We start from the raw sequence: 20,010 nt of genomic DNA on the forward strand, positions 1-20,010 counted from the left end.
CTCCAAAAGGAAGCTCAAGAACCGTTTATGACAAATATTCATACTTTTCAGGTTTTAACATAAGTAATGCTGAAACATTTTATTTCAAATTGTCAAATAAGACAGGGACAAAGACCATGATAACCAACACAAAATTGATCTATTCAGACTCATTCTTTGAACAAATGAATACTTTTGGTTTTGATTATTGGGACAAATATGTTGAATTGAAAAGTGTTTGGGGCACAAAAGAATGGCAAGTACAGGTTATAGAATCTTTGTTTAGAGCCTGCATGATCCCAGAACAAATTATATTTTTAAATGACACTGTTCAACAAACTACCTGTCTTGGCTTAGCCAAAATCAAAGACTTAAATAAACCGTCTATTCCAAAACCAACAATGAACAGCAATAGCTCTACAGAAGAAGAGATAGACGTAAATTATGTATTAAACAAAAACAGAACACATCCAGATTGGAAAAAGTGGTTGATCTGGCCCACAGATACTAATAACTGTCAAGACAGATTCCTGAACAAAACACAGGGGTTCAAAATGACCAGGCCAGACCCTAGATATTCCCAAAGACATCACCCAGGAATAATAACCACCTACAGTGTGGGCAAATTATGCCTTCAATGGCTACAAACTTCCACACTGGCAGAAATTAAGCAACACCTAACTTTACTTACTGATGGTGCTGAATTGCGTGATTTCATTTTGGGACCGCGCAAACAGCGTCAGAAACGTTTCATAGCAGCCTCTGTATATGCAGCATACAACGAGGCCTGGAAGGTTACTCAAATTGAGACAGCAGAAAGGATACGGGAAATTGACCGTATTAATTTTGAAAAATCACTTTCTGTAGTGGACAATGGGTTAATGACTCTGTCCTCCAGAATTTTTTCTCTGGACAGCATTGTGTCTTCAGCAATCGACATATTATCGCAAGACTTACTGTTATTACAACACGGTCAGTCCCAATTGCGTTCTATTGTACAGCTTGGCTGGACGTTACAAAATCTGCGTTCAGGCTATGTGCCTTGGCGTTTAATCAACACAACGTCACTTTTCAATATCTTTAACCTTACTGATAGACAAATCAGTATGGCCCAGAAGGGTGCTGATTATACAATCCTGAGCATTGAGAAACTTGAGAGATTACCAGTGACAATGTCAGAACGACCTGTCAGTGAATGGATAATACATGGGATAATTAATATTCCAATATCAACCTTCAGGTTTCAATACTGCCAAAAATATATACAGGCTGGCATGTACGAAAAGCTGGGAAAGGGGTACATTAAAACAACATGGAACTTGCCCTATTCACATGCATGTGTCAGTAATTAAGGACAGAAAGTGTTTCTTAGTGGCAATAATTGTGCAATGTCACTAAGCGGTACACTTCTTTGTAACGGAATTAGTTTGCATGGAGCCTGTGAAGGGAACTCAAATAACCTTTCATGTCACCAGCAAGGCGCACCTGCAACAGAGATTGAACCATTCTTTCAAAGACTCTATAATGGGAGTTACATTCTAATTGTAGACCGCAGATGCTGTAGTCTTATGCCCGGGACTCCTTATCTCGTAACTACGACTGCGAAGGTCAAGTGCTGTGGACACTCATTGTTCCCCAGCTCCTTTCCAGACAGGGAGGCAAGGGCATGGCCCAACTTGAAAATTACTTCTATTCGAATAGATACTTTAAGCAGAATGAAAACAGTGCTTCTTCAGACGCCGACAAGGCTCACGTCATCAAAAGAAACGTATGATCTCCAAGTCGCAAGGACGACTGCAGAGATACATTCATTGTTATCAACTAATTCCCCCATACATTTCGCAGAAATCCTGAATGAAATCTTAAATATTTCTGATACCAGTGGAGTCTCAAAGGTATTTAAGACAGTATTTTCGATGGCATTAACACCATTCAAAGCCATACTGGGTATTTTTCCAGATTTCGTCCATTCGATTTTTGGCGGACTTCCCCTTTTTTTGGGACTAATTGCAGGAATCCTATTCCTAGTCCTTATATTTCGTTATGGCAACCCATGTCACAGACAAAACACCTGCGACAAGGGAAGAAACAATCCTAGCCATTGGATACCGGGACCGGATATCAAAAATCCTGGGACTATCCCGGCTTAGAGACCTGAACATGACTTGGTTTCTATCCTTTCGACCAATGTGGCAACGATGTGTTTTACCTGTATTAAGGTGCCTGCTATGCGGAGAAGAATGCGTGTTAGACACCTGTCTGACGCTACAATCGGATGCGCCAATGGATGCAGAAACATTGTTGAGTCCAACAAAGGCTCATGCTTTGTGCTGCCCTCAACGGCTACCAATCCTGATGACGGCATTCGTGGAAGCTTCACCACTACGATTAAGGGGTAGTGAGGTTCAAGATGAAAGCAGCATCGATCAGGTACGACCTTCTGTCAGCAATCCAAATCAGAATGTCAATGGAGACAATCATGCGCACGAATGCATGGTTACACCTATTTCCGAGTTAGTGGAACTCTCCCAGGAAGCTGTTGACAACTTTTTCGAGAGTCTAAATGATATGATGTTCTCACCGGAGCAGAAATAGAGACTTTTGAGCAAGCTCGTACACGGCGTTCCCTGAATTTGGCCTTCAACTTTAATAATACAGTCGCATGAACAATTTCCCCTCCAGTTCACGGACAGCATATTTTTCAGCAGCCCCAAAATATTTTTGCATATTTTTCGGGACACTATCTTCTGCTTAAAGTAAGAACTATTCTTAGAGAACTAACATTTCTAATTTTAGATAGTTTATAGACATTAGCTGCCCGCTGGTATGTTCATAAATATTTTATTCTGTGATGAAATGGTCTCGAACTTTTTTCTGTATTAAGAGCCATTTCATGTGTAAATTTTCATATACAAAATAGCAATAATGTATACAAATGCGTGATTACTTTAGCATTTTCCTACAGCTTGAGTGCATACTATACATATGACTGCATTTTTTCCGTGTATTTGATAATTTCAAAATGCATTTATGTATTTTGGGGTGGTAAGGTATACACATTACTCTATAGTATGTTTTACTATGCATAGATTAGTAAATATGTCCATAGTTAGCGTGGAGTGGGTGTGATGTATTCCTATAGGTTCTGTATCGATCCCCCTATTCCTGACCCTATTCTGGTTAGCAAACTAACAAGTTAACTAGCAGCCATCCCATGAGGCAGAAAACCCCCATGATGCAGGAACCGTTATCTGATAAAGCCACACTACGGCACAGGAACGTGTTATCTGATTAGGTCATAACGCTTGCCATCTAATTAGACAAGCGATATTCCTCCAGCCCCTGATAAGGCATACGGAGTTCTCATAACAAATCAAACCTATGACAACCTGGGAAAAACCCTGCGGTCATTGTTTTGATTTCACCGAGAACTTCAGCAAAAGAATGTGCTAACGACCTGGTCGTATGACATCCTTATTGACGTATCTATGTCCATCCTTACGTCAATCTCGGCACCTTAAAGGTATAAATATTACCGATGTTGCCCTATGCAAACACACGCGGTGGTGTCGAGATCGGAGCAGCCAGACTTGCCGAAGCCCAGAGCAGAGCAGACCCCGCTGGCGCAGCCCCGCCTTCCTGACGCGCTGAGAACGAGCAGCTGCCTATTTCTCCTGCCGAGAAATCCAGCTCCGGCGCTTCCGGGTAGCCCTCGCAGGCAGCCTGGAATATCGAGACCAGAGACGAGAGATACCATCCCTCATCCATCCTAGATTCCAGGTACAGAACTGAATAACCCCTCACAGAGAATTCTTTAGTCAGTCACTTGGCAAAACAAACTTAACGTAAACTGTAACTTTCTATTCCCGCCCACGTATTAGGCTTAGGTCAGATACACGGGGTAGGCGTAGCTAGAAACACCAGTTGAGTACGATTAACCAAATGTATATGTGTATGTAATATATTTTATTCATTTTAAACCTTCATATGGCTTAGAAACCATATCAATGTTTTTACAGTATTATTTTATACTTCTGCTTTTAATGTATGCACTTTACTTAACCATAAGTATTGCAATAATATCGATCCATTTCTCTTGTATGAGAAAAGAGACTGATCAATAAATAACATCTTTTATTGAACACGCCCGTCTCTTCCTTTTCTCTACAATCTGATGAGACTAAGAATGCACGTACTGACTGAGTAAAATAAATTGCCTTTTGTTCACACGACTCTCGAGATACACTCTTGATTAGGGGAGAGCAAAGTTGTCATGTTCTATGGTTGTCAGAAACTAAATCCCTTCTTGTCTATCCAGGGAGGTTCAACTCCTCCTTGCCTATTCGAGAAAGTTTCTAGTGAACTCTGAGCTAGCTGGCAAACCCAAAACTTTAAGTCTAATATCGACAGTAGTAGACCTAGTTAACGTCTGGTCTAGGCCTATACTATTGAAGGTATTATTCCAATGCGCAGAGCCTATTGGGATAATAGGAACTACACTACAATTCGGTGGGGAAAAAGTCTGAAGATAGTCATCCTGTTTTTGAGTGTCAAACTGTTGTACCCTAAAAACGTCGAAATTGGTGAATGCATTTATGATTTCTGGGATGGATGTTAATGTGTTGGAGAAGTGTGGCTCACTGGTTAGAGGAGGTAGACCCTGAAGCAGAGGTCAGACCCGGGACCACGGTTCAATTCCCGACGTTGCAGGGTCTTGAGCCCAAAATATCCACGGACTCGATAATTCTCGTTTCGGTACCTACTCGAATCACGGGTTCACACTCTGCAGCTCTGGGCATCAGCTTGCTTAATCTCCACTACGGCCCCCCCGCGGCGGGATGCCTGGCTTTCACCTTGGGGATGCCCAGTACAGGTATCTCACAGGGAAAAGCCAGGACGGGTTCCCAAGGCAAGCGCCGAGATGCCTACGGGTAATCGAGCGCTATATAAGAACGCATAATAATAATAATAATAATAATAATAATTCTCCTCATCTAAAATATCTTTTATGTACTTTCTTGGGTGATGTTTTCTCAGTTTATATGCCCGAAGCCTATCAGCCTTATCCCTATCTCATAATAGGTTTGTTTAAGAAAGAGAAGCTTTCTGCCAACCTATTTTGTCAGCATCTGCACCAGTTTACCTCTAAGCTTACACAACTTTCTAAGCGAGGGTAGGGAACCAAAATGCTGTAGGTTGGCTCTCAAGGTCTTGCTTTTCCTGTTCAGCCAGGCATTCGAAGTGGGAGATTAATCACAGCCATCATGGCTTCCCATATTGTAGCGTAATCTATATCACCTGTATCATTTTTTGTAGAATATTGTTCTATTACTTCTCTAATATGTTCTCGCAATGAGGGTGCCTCTTAGGGCTACCTCATTTAATATCCAAAGCCGCCTTTAAGGTAGCACCGGGGCAGAGGGGTCCATAGGAACCACCTGAGATAGTGTTTTAACCTCAATATCGGTGTGTACAATTCAAGTGGCAGACTATTGCATTATTAAACAGAAATCAATTCTAAAATAAGCCTTGTGTACATTAGAAAAAAAATTTACATTTCTTGTCCTCCTCATATCAATTGCTGGCTAGAAAACTGTGTCAAAGCCACTCCGAAACTCCGAATTCCCAGAGCAAATTGAGATATTTTAGGGAATATATTCGCATAGAATGAGTCTTTATTTTCATTTGGGGCTTTACATGATTTGAGCGATACCATTTAAGGTGACCCTGAACCCTATTAGACTCCCCTCTTTATATTATGTTTTCCCCTCCAAGCGGAATTAAAATAGTATTGCCACCCCTTTCATCATGGTTTGATTTGTGGATTTGGGATGGGAACCAATAGGATCACGCCCTCATCGTGTCGTTAGCTGTCAAGGGTGTCTCCTGTAGGAGAACTACATCTGCCTCCTTATGTTTAAGCCAATACAGTACCACTTTGTGCTTTACAGGCAAATTCAGGCCATGTACATTTAGGGAGACCACTGAGCTATAGGTCATTTTTTGTGGCGTTAGCGGTTTAACTCCAATCAGACTTTTTTCTATGTAGGAACCTCCCCCTCCAGAGTCTAGCGTTGTTGTCCTGATCACTGTCTCATACCGGCTGTGGGCAAAAACCCCTCCCCCACCCACATGATGAGGCATAACCATCCCAGGTGTGTGCAATTAACAGAAAAACTAACAACAGAAACAAAACTAAAATCATAAACAGTAAAATAGACTATACATTACGTGACGGCCAAAGCCACTCACTGCAAACCTCTAAAGGGGCCAGAGTAATGGTGAGCAGGAGCCAACAACGGTTGTTGTGAACCCGTACAACGTTTAAAGTCACCTCCAGGCAGCAAGAGCTGTTCATAATGGAGAAAACTAGGGGATGGTCCTGCCAGGGAAGCCTGGGCCTCTCCCCCGCAGTATGTATTGATAGCAGTTAAAGTATTGCATCTATGTGTAGGTAAGATGGCGTGGTACTGAATAGTTGCAGTCTTTTGGCGGAGCGTGGGCTGAATGATCACTAATCATCATTGGACAAATGAAGCTTGTCTTCTTTATCTTGTTGTGTTTGGCTGCAGCTCTCTTTTCAGACCCTGCGTGATCACTAGCTGCACCAGATCTCTATTTGTTACTTCAATGGTAGTTGTTCCTTTTCGTCTGGGTGCGTTTGTGACGCTGTTGGTAGTCCCAATACAGAAAGGGCCTCTTGGACATCTCTAACCAACTGGCATTGCTCATTCACCCGGAGTGGAGGCAAAAGAGTTAAGTCCAGTGATAAGGGATCTTATCCTTCTGCAGATGCATGGTAACATATCTAAAGTCTATGCAGTATGCCAAAGTAGACATAATGGACGAGGGTTCTAGTGTCACCTCTTAAAAGTACAGGTTTTTGCTTTCTGGCCCATGCTTAAAGCTTTTCTTTCTCTTGGAAGAATTAGACTTGAGACTTCTGGTAGATGGTTATGTTCTTGCTGATGAGGTTTATCTGTCTGAGTCTCTGGTCGAAGAAAACGTCACTGTCATCAGAAGTATGGAGCAATCAGGCAAAGAGTGTCAGCACAAAACCATCTAGGTCATTATTAGAAACAACTTTGTTATTACCTCTAATAAGAACGTAATTTAGACTGAATTGATTTTCCAGGTCATCGATCTTCTACAGCATCATACAATGTCGTAGCTCCATCGCTACTATTGGTTGATTATGTTATATCAAGCTGCTCATCTTTTTTGTGCTCAAGGACCGACAAGTTGTTCTCTAAGTGGTCCAAACCAAATGAAGGTCAATTTTCTGCAGGGATCGATCAAACTCATAATGGGATTAAAATCCTAACCTAACAATGTGATGTCCTTTCAGAAATCCATCAGCTTCGCTAACCTGCTTCGTGGCTCTGGCCTGTAGGTTTACACGTGTAGGTTGTTTGGCTGGGTGGAACATTGGGTCAAGATCTGCTGAGACTTGAGCAGCGTCCAGTTTCTGGGCGCCCAGCATATCTTTGATATTTGTTGTTTTTGGCATTTTAGCTTGTTGGTCACCATGTTAGTTGTGTTGAAAGGTAGAAATGTCTCTTTGAGCGGCTGTTATGCAAAAGAGGCCCCCTTGCCGTCCTCAGAACCCTTTTGAGGAATATGGTTGTTCCAATGGAAGCTGCAAAAACGTGTTTAAGGAGCCTTAGGGAACTGCATAGCGTCAGCCTTTACCGGCAGGTCTCACCTATTCCCCCAGGGCTATGTTCGCTTGATGGATTCAACCACTTTTGTCACCATGCTTAAAATGAATCCCTGAGATACAATTTCCAAAACTACACTCTGCAGTTTAAAGGGTGTTAAACAAATACTTCAATGTCTCAATCAAACTCACCCGATTTACGTTTGTCGGACAATTCTGTCTCCCTACCTTGTTCATCAGGATTCAACACAGAGAAAAGTTCACACTGTGACATGAGGAGAGCAGAGCTGCTCTACGTAGCTCCCACTGGCTTCTAAGAAGATCTGGGCCATGTGTACCAGGGATCCCTGCCTCTCTCCTCCCACCCTAGCAGGCCGCTGAGGAGGATGCCTCCATCAGGTAGAACTGCGCAAGTGCCAATTTAGAAGGTGTTATTAAAGATTTTCTGCTGTCTAGTGCTCGTTCCCGTTAGCCTTGCAGCCTCCCGGCTTTAGACTCCGGGCCCTAGTATATTGAAAGATTCCTACTGCAATACAGCAATGGTGAAGTTATTTCACTTGGTACCCATTGGTTTCAGTGCTGCGCATGGCGACGTAAACAGGGGGCTCCCATCTCACTCGCTTTGTCGAATACTAAGTGGCCCCATGAAGTACTCTCTTTGGTACCGGGGAGCTTAACCATAGGAATTCCACCTCGAAAGGCCCTGAGGAGAGCTGCCACTGTCCTGGTTTTCCCTCTTACAGCCAGCCGAGCAAGGAGGCCATCTTAAAATTCACAGCAGAGCAGACAGAGCATTTTTTGTCACCTTGTTCTCCTAGCTGGACAATTTCTTTAATTCACTCTGTCCCCCTCGAGGACAGCACCTCTCCTGGAGCAAAAGGACATTGCTTAGAGAGGCATTAAACATCTCTGTGGGTGTTGGAGAAGCACCCAACCGCAGAGCATAGAGACAATGCATCTTCAGGGTCTTTGTCTTGGCCATGCCCCCTAGAGATTCATTTCCAATCTATCAGCAAGGACATTTGTCAAAGGAAAGGTGAGGTAGAGGTCAGAAAAAACAGAGGACTCATCCTCCTAAGCATACTGTAGAAACCAAAGAGAGCCTGTCCGTTTGATTGGACTATCTACTCGTTATAATAGGTAGAAAACTGAATGTTTTCTTAAAATAACCATCACCCACCAGGCTTTCCCCTTGGTGGCATGCTCCATCATAGGGTTCTTCCCATACCGCTGCGGAATGGGGCATGCTGCAACCAACGAGTACGTGAGAGCACTTCGATCATATACTATGAGGTATGGGGAGGTATAAGAGTAGGAGGGTCTTATCTAGTGAGAAAAAGATTACAAATATCTGGCTAAGTAGGGCAAATAATTTATTCGTACCTCTAGCTGGTATGGTCAAAATGGGGAAAAGATGAAACACATATGGTTATGTGCATGTATTTCAAAGGTCTACATGTTTCAAACCCTACACCAAGGCTTTTCGTCAGGACCACCTAAAGATTCCTTTTGCCACTCTGATTGGAAAATGACTTGTGCGAGTATTCACAGTGAGTAAAAAAACATACAATACCCAACTGGTGATGTTTCTTTTAGCTAAGTATTAAGCCATATATTGGCCTAATGAGCTCAGATGGGGGAAGGGACGCTTTTAGTCAAACTTTCTTCAAAGCTACTCCCTTGCCATGCAACATTTGGCTTAATACATATCTAAAAGAAACATTACCAATTTTAACCATACCAGCTAAAGATAAGAATAAATCATTTTCCTTACATGGCAAGGTATTTTTAATCTTTTTCTCACTAGATAATACCATCCCACTCTTATACCTCCCTATACTTCATGTTTCATGGTATATGATCAAGGTGCTCCCACATACTCGTTGGTCATCGGAAGAACCCTATGATGATGCATGCCACTGAGGGGAAACCCTGGTGGGTGTGGGTTAGTTTAAGAAAACTTTCTGTTTTCTACCTACTATAACGAGTGGAATGATAGTCCAATCAAACGGACAGACTCTCTTTGGTTACTACAATCAGCCAGAACAGACAGGACATGGTTAACATCCCACAGACAAGTATATTGTGTGGTCTTCGAAGATGTGTATCCTTAAGAAGCCTCCAAACCAAAGGTACCCTGACAACTACTAAACACTCTGCAATTCTAAGGTCAGCATATCTATGGTGAAATATTGTAATCCTTTGCGTAAAAGGGGAGAAAGAATGTCAGCAGTGACAACTTTTGGTGTTGAAACATAATCCAAACAGTATTTTTCAGCTGGTTGATGGCCTCTAGTAGTTCTGAAGCCCACATCATCTTTGAAGCAAGGCCATGGCGCTCCACAACAGCTTGGTAAAACACCAATGGGGAAATCATCCAGTAGGGCAGCAGGTATATGTTATTTACTGCCATTCTATAGGAAATGGGGTCTGACCAGGACTGTATGCTAAGTATTGTGGAGGTCAAATCTCATCAGTCGACCTCACAGATGCTGGTCATCCTTTAGCAAGAATCGCCTACAGTGTTGATCTACTAGGCACTAAGAATTAAGGCGCCAAGTTTGACGCTCCTTCCATCTCCCCACCCCAGAATAATACACCCTATCAAATCCAAACCAAGCAAGAAAGGGGCACTTAGATCCCATTAGATGGGTTTCCTGCAGCAGGACAAACCTCCCTTCCGGGAAGACTCCTGTGCATCCGAAACCAGCGCTGTAAACCAATCAGTCTTTGATTGTGACAGCAAAGAGATGCGCCCATCCCCATGTCAGAGGATCTCTCAGTCAGTTCAACCAGCAATATAAAAAGAGGAGGGGGGGCAGCAATGATTGAAAGCCACTCAGCAGCTCACGTCCCCAACAGCACCAGTTAGTACGTCCAGGGCACCAAGGAAGAGAGAGTAGGGAGGAAGAGAGAGAAAGCAGGGCACTCAAGGCCTCACGCAGGAAGACTGGGGGCCCGGTGTGCACCAATGATGCACAACACAAACGGGCCCTCAGCCCGCCCACACTGTGAAACCCACCCCACCCCCCAAATGGCTGCTTGTACCTCGAGCTGCTGATGGCCCACAAAGAATCGAGGACAGACCTGGCCCACCCGTGGGCCCCATCTCAACATGGAGGGTGTTCCCTGCTGTAGCAGACAACATGGGGGGCCTGTCTCAGTCTAGTGCAGCGCCAAAGTTGGGGGCCTGCCCCAGTGGGTTCTAAGGGGGATTTGAGGCCGGTGCAGGCTCGCTCCTCAGAAGCAAAGCAGATCACCATGTTGTAGGTGAGCCCTCAAGGGGAGCCACCACTGGTTCATCCTGACCACTGTTCATGTCACCCCACATCTAGCTGCTGCCCCTGTTAAAAGTATCTAGCAGGGTGAAACAGAGGTCTAGGGCCTACGACTCCTCCACCAGTCCAATGCCGGCTAGAGCTGCCGCAGGTTTCTATACCGGCCCGCCCTGGTCCCGGATCCGATGCTGCCCAGTCAAGGTCTCCCATGCAAGCCCCCGTTAGGGCTCCTCCTTATGGAGAGACTCGGCGAGCCACAGCTGCTCCGATCACCAGCCCGAGACCTGAGTCCAGTTCAGTGCACTGGTTGTGGCCCCCATTATAGCCGCGCCTTGCTGCGCAGGCTGCACAAGCTTATGGTTCTCTATTGCAGCAGCGGGCACCAGCAAACAGTATTACAGCTTCCTCCAGTCCTCCTCACAGCAGTGGCCCGCTGAAAGGCCCGAGAAAAATGCCAAGAACTACGACTACAGAGGATTTGTAATCGACTGCCGGGAACTCAAATAAGGATGTCCACCATCTTCGGCAGTCAAGGCATGCCCCCCTTGATTAGCTTTTAACTATCAAGCGCCCACAATGCAGGATACATGTGTGAAAACTTCAAAGGGTTACTAAAGAGTATTAATGGGGATTCTGAATACCACATACATTGTAAGGACATAGCTCCAAGTCTGTCATGAGCTATTTGGCACAGTTACCTAACTGTGGCCGTCTGTTCCATCTAGTATGTAAAGCAGCCAGGCTTCCGTGTTTCGACAGCGAACTGCTGTGACGTAATCATGCTACATATGTTGCACCATTAAGCTATATTTGTGTTCATCAGGGTCATGGTAATAGTAGTTTACCCCACAATGCACCTCCAGAACAAAATGCAAATGTGTATTTTGATAAACAGCTGTCATATTTCTCTGCAATTTTTACTTATTTGTGACCCTCATAAGTAGTCTGGATCACATCTAATTGTAATTTTCCTCAGATTTGTCAAATTCTACATATTGCCTAAGAGCATCCATCATACAAATGATGGGAATGATGAAGCTCATGTCTGATTTATATTTTCGCATAAGAAGGATTTCCTCATGGCTATAAGTAGTAATATTGTAGATTCTGAGGCCCCATTCTATGGCCTCCACTCTATGGCCTCCACTCTATTTCATCATTCAATCCCTCTTCTATTCATGGCTACGGTGTTGCTTTGTGAAACATTCACAACGTTTTTTAGTCTTAGGTTTCTCAATCAATGCTCACTCCGTGCCCTGCTGTGTCTGTTTCGCTGCCATAGTGCATACCACTTTTGTTGTTAATGTCCCAAATGTGGCACATGTTCAGTCGGTCACCATCCTGCTAGTCATTCGAATGTATCATAGACATGCAATAGTGTAAATGACCTGCTCGCTAATACAATTTTTAAAACAATGTATGTCTGTATGTCATTCCTCTTGCTGGCTTACAATTGGTGCGAGGTTCCAAACGGTATTGTGCATTCATTGATTATGGTTTCATCTTGGCACAGGAATAAACATCAGCTGGATTGAGCTGCTATTTTAGAGTTTGCAGGAAACATGCTCAACTCATTTTTGGGAACTTGTTGGATAAGGTAAAGGCTAGTGGATTGACTTGCAGAGTGAGAGGTCTTTCATCTCGGTAGACTGGCCTTGGTTACAACCAAGACTTTTTTGTGTCCTCAATATGCTAGAATGAAATTATGATAATAGCCACGAAAGGTATTAATTGACTCACCAGGTTTTCTGCACTATGTGAAATTGAAGGTGTTCCACAATCCTGCAGAGTATTTATGATATGTCATTCAGCAATGTTCAGGCTTTAACCCAAAAAGACCAGCCACTCATCCTCCCATCCTACTCTTCCAATATGATGCTGCCACAAGGTCCATTGGATCAGAGGACTGCAATTGTCTGTTTAATTTTTCCATAATAAAAGGCAGAGCTTTAGAAATTTATATTGACCATACATAAGCCCTCTTTGCGAGAGCACAGGAGTAAAGCCATTATTTCTAGTCCCTTGAATTGCTGGACCGGGCAAAGCTGGGGGCAGGGAAATAAAAGGGATTACAAAGTTTTGAAGAATAACTTTGAGTATCTGTGCTTCTGCACCATTTCCTCGTCCCACCACAACTTGTAATTCTGGTGGGGCCAGCATCTGCCTGTTCAAGGTCCATCATATCAGTGAGAGATAATGTAGCACCATATGACTTTAAAGAGGCTAGCCGGTAGCTTGATAATGAGGAATCCAAGAACAGGGTGCAGCTGACTCCAATTTCCCTTTAACATAACACTTTTTTATTTTGATTCAGGCAGGCACGTCAAGATGCAATGGAGAATGTAGAAGGAAAACATCGCCACATCAGGAGAAAACAACAATGTTGGTAGTGGCCTTCGACTTTAGTGCCATGCTGCCAAATATGTAACTGACACAGTTTCAACACCATGTAGCCCCGGGTATGAGTGTGGATTATCAAGTCCTTCCTAGAGGTATCCATGTAAGACCCACGCATCTATAACTGACTTAGATCGGGTCTGAGTTAAGGAACTAGAATGGACACAATCTTAAGAACTCGCACCAGTGCTGAATTGCTTGAGTCCTTGGATAATAATGCATTAGATAAGTTCTGTTCCTCATCTGTTCGGGGACTTGGCCAAGATAAAAGACGATGGTGTACTTCGTACTCTGTCAAAACGTGCTGGATGTCCCATCCACTATGTTACAAGTGCCAAAAGGCAATCATGCAGTAAACAGGACATTTGCCATGTTTGTGACGGAGTACCCAGTTCAACAAACTCTAAATAAGGCCCTAGGATTGGTAAGAATTTGGTAGGCACTGGACTCTCTTTGACAGCTGGATAAAGCCTATATTCCAAATGACAATTGAGTTGCTACAAAAAAGGATTACCTTCTGGAAAATTCAAAATGAAACCATATAAAGATACAAATTGGTCTTTTCCCCCAAAGATGACAGTAACTGAGGGCTCTTGTTTGGAACTTAGTGTGTGCTTCCACAACCACATTTTCGTCTTAGTATTTGTACAAGGGTTTCAGGGTGACCTCAGAGTTGAAGGTGTCCTTAGGAAGGGGATGTATTCATGCAGAGATAAAAAAGATTGAAAACAAACTTATTTAGCTTTACTTTGACCACTCACAAAACTATTACCTTTTTAAACAGAATTATATATTTTTCTCTGCCAATTTGCATTTTTGCAAACCGTTCTTTTACTTGTGTTTCTACCATGAGCATATATTCAAATGCTGTGCTTACCATTTTCATCTAGTGCAAGAACACACGCTCCCTTAGCAAGCAATTCCCCGACGACCATCTTTAATCCTTTCCGTGCAGCAATATGTAGAGGCCTAGAAAACAGAGCAGGCATTTTTAAGTAAGGTCTTAGAAAGCTCAGGGGATTTTAAGTATTAGCAGTATACATCCGTTGCTAAAGAGCAGTTATTTTCTTCTGGTACCACTAGGACACTTTTCTTTTCATTTTTTTGCATACAATGTATCCAGTGGTGGAACTGGAAAAAAATGTACTCTGGGATCCATATATTTGGGGCAAGGAGTGGCAGAGGAAAGGGGTGAAGTCGTGCTGGGGGTGTGTCACAAAAGCGGAATCTGTCAACTTGCACATTTTTTTTTAATCTTCTGCAAATAAATTAGCAACAAGGACAAATGTGACAGTACATTTGTTCTGCCCTCCTTAATTAGTAACAATGAGGCGGTATATAAAATATTTTATAGGGTTAACACTCAGTGCTTGAATTGGAAATATATAAGTGCAGGCACTCCTTGTCCCAGAGTGCCTGTTTGCTGGTTAGAAGCGTTAGTACTCTCCCATTAAAATCACTAGAGCAGCGCTGACAGCATGTACTATTCCTTCTAACTTGAAGAAGTGCGGGCACTGTGAGCCTGATAAAACCGGGCCATTAGAAGCACTGCTGCTGCAAAGATCTTTGGGTGCTCAGAAATGTTCATGGGATTACAGTAACGTTATATAACCCTGACGGGTAAGGCAGTGCGTTTTGTCCAGTCACATGTTTTACTCAAAGTAGCATAGAGCAATAATGTGCCTGCTGCAAAGCACACCGTGTAACAGGCAGATCATAGATGTGTATTTCATGGAGGTAGGTAAGTGGATTAATCTTTTTGAGACAGAGATCCTTTTGCTACTTTAACCTCATACATTGCAATCGTGATATAGCACATTGAGCTATGAACCAGCATCAGGGAACTGCAGGCAAACTGCAACTCATGGGTTTAGAACCTTGTTGTTTTTTACAATCTGCTGCTATTCTATGTTTACACAAAAGGGTGCCTTTGTGTCATTATAGTCTTGTTAGTACAAACAAAATCAAATACGGTGTTATGTTTTAAATCCTGACTGTGTATCTATGGACCATGCACTCTTAACATATAACGTCTACAAGTATGGGCGATATGTGACTCTTACGCCTTATAACCCTAATTGCCTTTTGGAACATTTGCCATACAATTGTTTCACACATGTGTATGATTTAATGCCTCTTCGTGCGTGGTGTGAAGCACTCAGACACCCTCAACCGAGTTCAACTCCATTGAGAGGTCCCTGGCTGCAGGCTGTTTCAAGAGCTGGCCTTCAGTAACTCCCTCACTCTTCTCTTGCAAGTAGAAGTGTTAAAAGATGGCCTCTCCGGGTATCAGCAGCAGACACGCTCTGTTCTGAAACTAGGCCTACTCTACTCCTCTGATTGTAACTAAGAAGGGCCTTTATTGAGAAGAGCTAGAAAAAACACCGCCTGTCCAAAAGCAGCAAGGAGTATTAAATACAGTGACCTTCTTAGCCGAAGGTGTACTAGCCCGGCAGAGGTCTTGAAGTATTTTCAGTGGAATTGCAGGATTCAGGGGCATTCAGCACCCATGCGTGGCTTAACGAGATGTAGTGTTGCGTACACTGCATTATGCAGAATCTTGAACATTTGCACCGTTGTATATGGCACCCAAGCATGGCTTTGTAGGCGCTAGGACTACACTACGCCAAGTAATAATAATAATAAATAACAATAATCCATATTTGTAAAGCGTGAACATATCACCCCTTAAGGTTTCAATGCGCTGGGGGCCTCAGTTGGAGCCAGAGGCACATAGTTTTGGATCAGCACGGCTGCTAGGCGTGTAGAGCAACCAAAGAGACCGACCCTTTGCCGTGTTAACGAAATGCTGGACTGGATAAAGGTGCCACAGTGTCAGCAGCGCTTCAGACGTTCATCCAGTTTGAAAAGCCAATGCAAGTGCAAGAGGTGAGAGGCTTGATCCAGGAGGACTATGCACGCCCTGAAGCAGGTGTAACACTGGCATCCCTTACACATCCAGTTGGTACCACTTGTATTTGTGCATTTAATGACCTACTGATAAGAAAATTCACCACTGATTGCGGTTGCATCTGGGAAATAATTAGTGTTTCTTAATCGTGTTGTTTTCAATTGGCAATTTTCTATTTTAGCTTGTAGAACGCCCTTTATATTTTAATGTTGGACATATGTAGTTCAACATATGCTATAACTGGATTCATTACAAACGATTTGCAACTAGTCAAATGGAAAAACATAGCAGAACAAAGAAGCTGGAGAGTGGACAACAAAAGTGGCAGGTGCAGCGGTCTTGTAGGTTCGCAAAGGCATATTTGGGTAGGTGGAGAAGGTGGCGTGAGGGTAGGTAAGGCATGGCGTACATTATCTCATGCTCCTTCACAGAAGGTGATGGCTTGATCAGCCAATAAATAGTAATGCACTTGTACCTCGCATCACATGACTGTAACTTGGCAGCACACAGCCTTTTTATTTAGGTTTGGCTTTATGAATGTAATTTGCAGCATGACATACCATAATCTAATGGAGGCTATATGGGATGTGACCCTAGGAGTGGATTAAGTGGCTTTGCAATCAGTTGAGTTGTCAGCAGCCTTCTTCAAGAACTGAGCTCATCCTCTGCATATTGTCGGTTCAATGGCTAACAGTTTTTTTTATTAACGCAAGAAATTCAGTCTTCACAAAAGTCATTTGAATTAAGCTAGGCATTGCCAGACCAAGGTTCAATGAGACTCTTAAATTTCGCACTACGCATAAGATCAATATGTTGCCTGGCAAACTTTGTGTCTGTGAAAATATTTGAGAACGACTAGGGCATGACAGAGATGCAACCACCGATGCACACAAACCAACAGGCATACGGGTATCAATGCTTGGAGGAAGTGGTGGCCGCCACAGGTAAGAGCATTGAGATGGTGAGGCAGGGCGGGTGGGGGTCGGGCAAGTTGACATATGACAGGAGAAGTAAAATGAAATAAATAAAGCCACTTACCTTGCGCTTGCCGGATTGCGGACTTGGCGATCCGGCAAGTGCAAGGTCAGTGGCAGGTTTGATTATTTTTTATTTAATTTTACTTCTCTCATCATATGTCGACTTACCCGCCCCTCCACCCTGCCCACTCCCGCCAAACCACTCTTACCTGTGCAGGCCACTACTGCTTGGAGGGAAGCAAAACCCTGTGCGGCAGGAGCCACAGTGAAATGAACATCAGAACACAGGAAGATGTTCAGCTGGTGAGAAGTCTGGCCTTTGGTCTCAGTGAACTCTGAAAGCTGTGAGGCACAGTATCCTTTAGGATGGCTTATGGTGGTCCTGCCAAAGAAGACTGTGAACAAAAGGGCCAAATATCCGCACATTCATGGCGTCTGACGTCTCTTCATATAGTGCCTTACTCAGCTATCCAAAATGAAGTACAATCCTGTGACCAAACTTGCTTATGCGGTCAGCTCTTTCAACAGCCCTATCAGAGGAACTGCTATTGTAGTCTAAAGACTTCTAACAAATATTCTCTGCCTTTGGCTAAAGTCATGTCAGTATGCCTGGTTTCTCTACTTCCAGGAACTTTGGGTTGCCCGTGCTCTCTTTGATATGGTACCTTTTTGGGGCTCTGCAGTAAATCAGAGTCAGAAATGTTCTCTCACTTCTCAGAAGGAGTAAGCACCACTACATTAAATACACATACACTTTGAGATAGGCCAAGCAGTCAATGCTTAAGGTCGTATACAGATGGAAAATGGAACAGAACTACAGGGTAATCAGTGCTATAACCGCTTCTTTCATTCAGGTGTGGGATTTGTTGCCTCTTTGTACTTTGACATATAAAGTTAGCTGTTTCTATTATGGTACAGTTGCTTCCGCAATCGATGATGATAAAGCTTTATTCGAGATATATACTCATAAAAGCACAAACAAACATTTAAGATACACATTAATAAAAACATTATTTCATACATATATGTATTTTTGAAAACGGTTGTGCAGCTTCATCAAATAGAAAGGTTAACTAAAATGTTAAAACATTATCAGGTTGCATTAAAAGATATAGCCCTCCGTCTAATGGACCATGCCCACCCCAAATACTTTGCTGTTCCCAGGACGGTAGGCATGTAAGTGGATGTACAAATAATTCTTAGCCCCTCAACACCACTAGATGCCCCAAGGTTTCGACAAACTGGGGCCAACCATACTCTCCTAGGAATGGCATAGGCCTCACACAAAAATAAAAAATGGCCTATACTTTCATTAATTGCACCGCACATTGGGCAGCATGAAATATTAGAGCTCCGCCATCTGCCCGTCAGGGATCTCAGGGGAAGGGAGCCAGACCTTAACTGGAAAAATAACTTCCTGTCCATTGGGGCAGTAATACTGTCCCAGTACTGTTCTAATACAGGACTCATTTTAAATTCCAGAAACCTACCCCCCATTGTGTCTGATTTTGTGCTTCTCCAGAGTTTACCATCTATGTAGTCCCAATACAGGGACTTAATGTTGTTTTTACTCGGAAATACTTCCCCAGATGGATTATCCCAGAGATTAGGGAGGCCAAGCTCACCCAGAGCAACCCTGAGGTTCTTTAACCAAGGTATTTTATGGAAGGTATCGGCTTTAATTAAGGCTAGAAACCCGTCGGCATAATGCCGAATCTCAGGGGTGGTCCAAAGGCGTCTCCAATAAAGAATAGGCCGTAGTCGAGCTCGGTCGCTAATAGATCGTCTCCCTAGATCTAGACCAAGCGGGACTAGTGGCGCACTCTGTGGGAGCCCCGTAATTCCCCTTAAGAACCTGTTCTCTGATGTTTGCAGGGGGAGAAGCCGCCCAAAACCCCACACTTCTGCCCCGTATAGGGCTGACCCTATGGCTTTGCGTCATATACGACAAGAACCGGTTTTATAGGTTTAGTTTTGGATTTTGATTGCTCCACCCGTAGTGCCCCTGAGATCTGCTGGTGCCTCAAAACCGCCTTTCCTATATGGTGGGACCAACCTGGCTTACTTGATATCTCAACCCCAAGATAAGTAAAAACACTAACTACCTCAAGCTCACTGTTGTTCAGGAAAATCCATGGGCGAGGTCTACACCTTGGGGAAAAAGCCATCAGCTTGGTCTTGCTAACGTTAACTTCAAGACCGTGCTCCTGACAGAAGACATCAAATATATTTAAAGCACGCTGCAAACCAGCTGGAGTCTTGGACAAAAATTAAGGTGTCGTCAGCGAACATCAGGATCGGGACCCTGAGGCCCGCTAACGAGGGAGCATCTACACTTACATCCAACATCCTACCCACGATTCCATTAATGAATAGGGAGAAGAGCAGGGGTGCCATTGCACACCCCTGCCGTACTCCCCGCTCAACCGGGAAATTGACGGAAGATTCCCCATTCACCCCCCACTGGACTTTGGCAAAGTTGCACTAATGCAACCTCCTGATCAAGGTGAGCAACTCGGGTGGAACCCCCGTTCTGCTCAAAACTGACCAGAGTTTACTCCTTGGGACCAGGTCGAAGGCAGCCCGCAAGTCGACAAAGGCGACATACAGGCTGCCCTCGCCAAGCAAAACCGTCCCCCACCGCAACATGGTGAAACGGAATACCTGGTCTACCGTGCTGGTCGCCCGCCGGAAACCTGCCTGATAAGGAGACAGAGCATTATTCTCCTCTACCCAGTCCATCAGTTTGTTTACCACCATCTTCCCGATCACTTTTTGGACAGTGGCAATCAAACTTATTGGCCTATA

General features: G+C 43.7%; 1 protein-coding gene across 6 annotated transcripts in view; it reads right to left on the reverse strand.

Annotated features, from left to right (window-relative positions):
- Positions 1-20,010, reverse strand: part of ANKRD44 (ankyrin repeat domain 44) — a 766,729-nt gene that overhangs the window by 25,756 nt on the left and 720,963 nt on the right. For all 6 annotated transcript variants that reach the window (XM_078680434.1, XM_078680433.1, XM_078680431.1 and 3 more), the window contains one exon: positions 14,192-14,283. In XM_078680434.1, coding sequence (XP_078536560.1) covers positions 14,192-14,283 — 92 coding nt within the window. The remainder of the gene's footprint in view (positions 1-14,191; positions 14,284-20,010) is intronic.

The sequence above is a fragment of the Lissotriton helveticus genome, chromosome 3_1 (genome assembly GCF_964261635.1).
Source record: "Lissotriton helveticus chromosome 3_1, aLisHel1.1, whole genome shotgun sequence".
Lineage (NCBI taxonomy): Eukaryota > Metazoa > Chordata > Amphibia > Caudata > Salamandridae > Lissotriton > Lissotriton helveticus.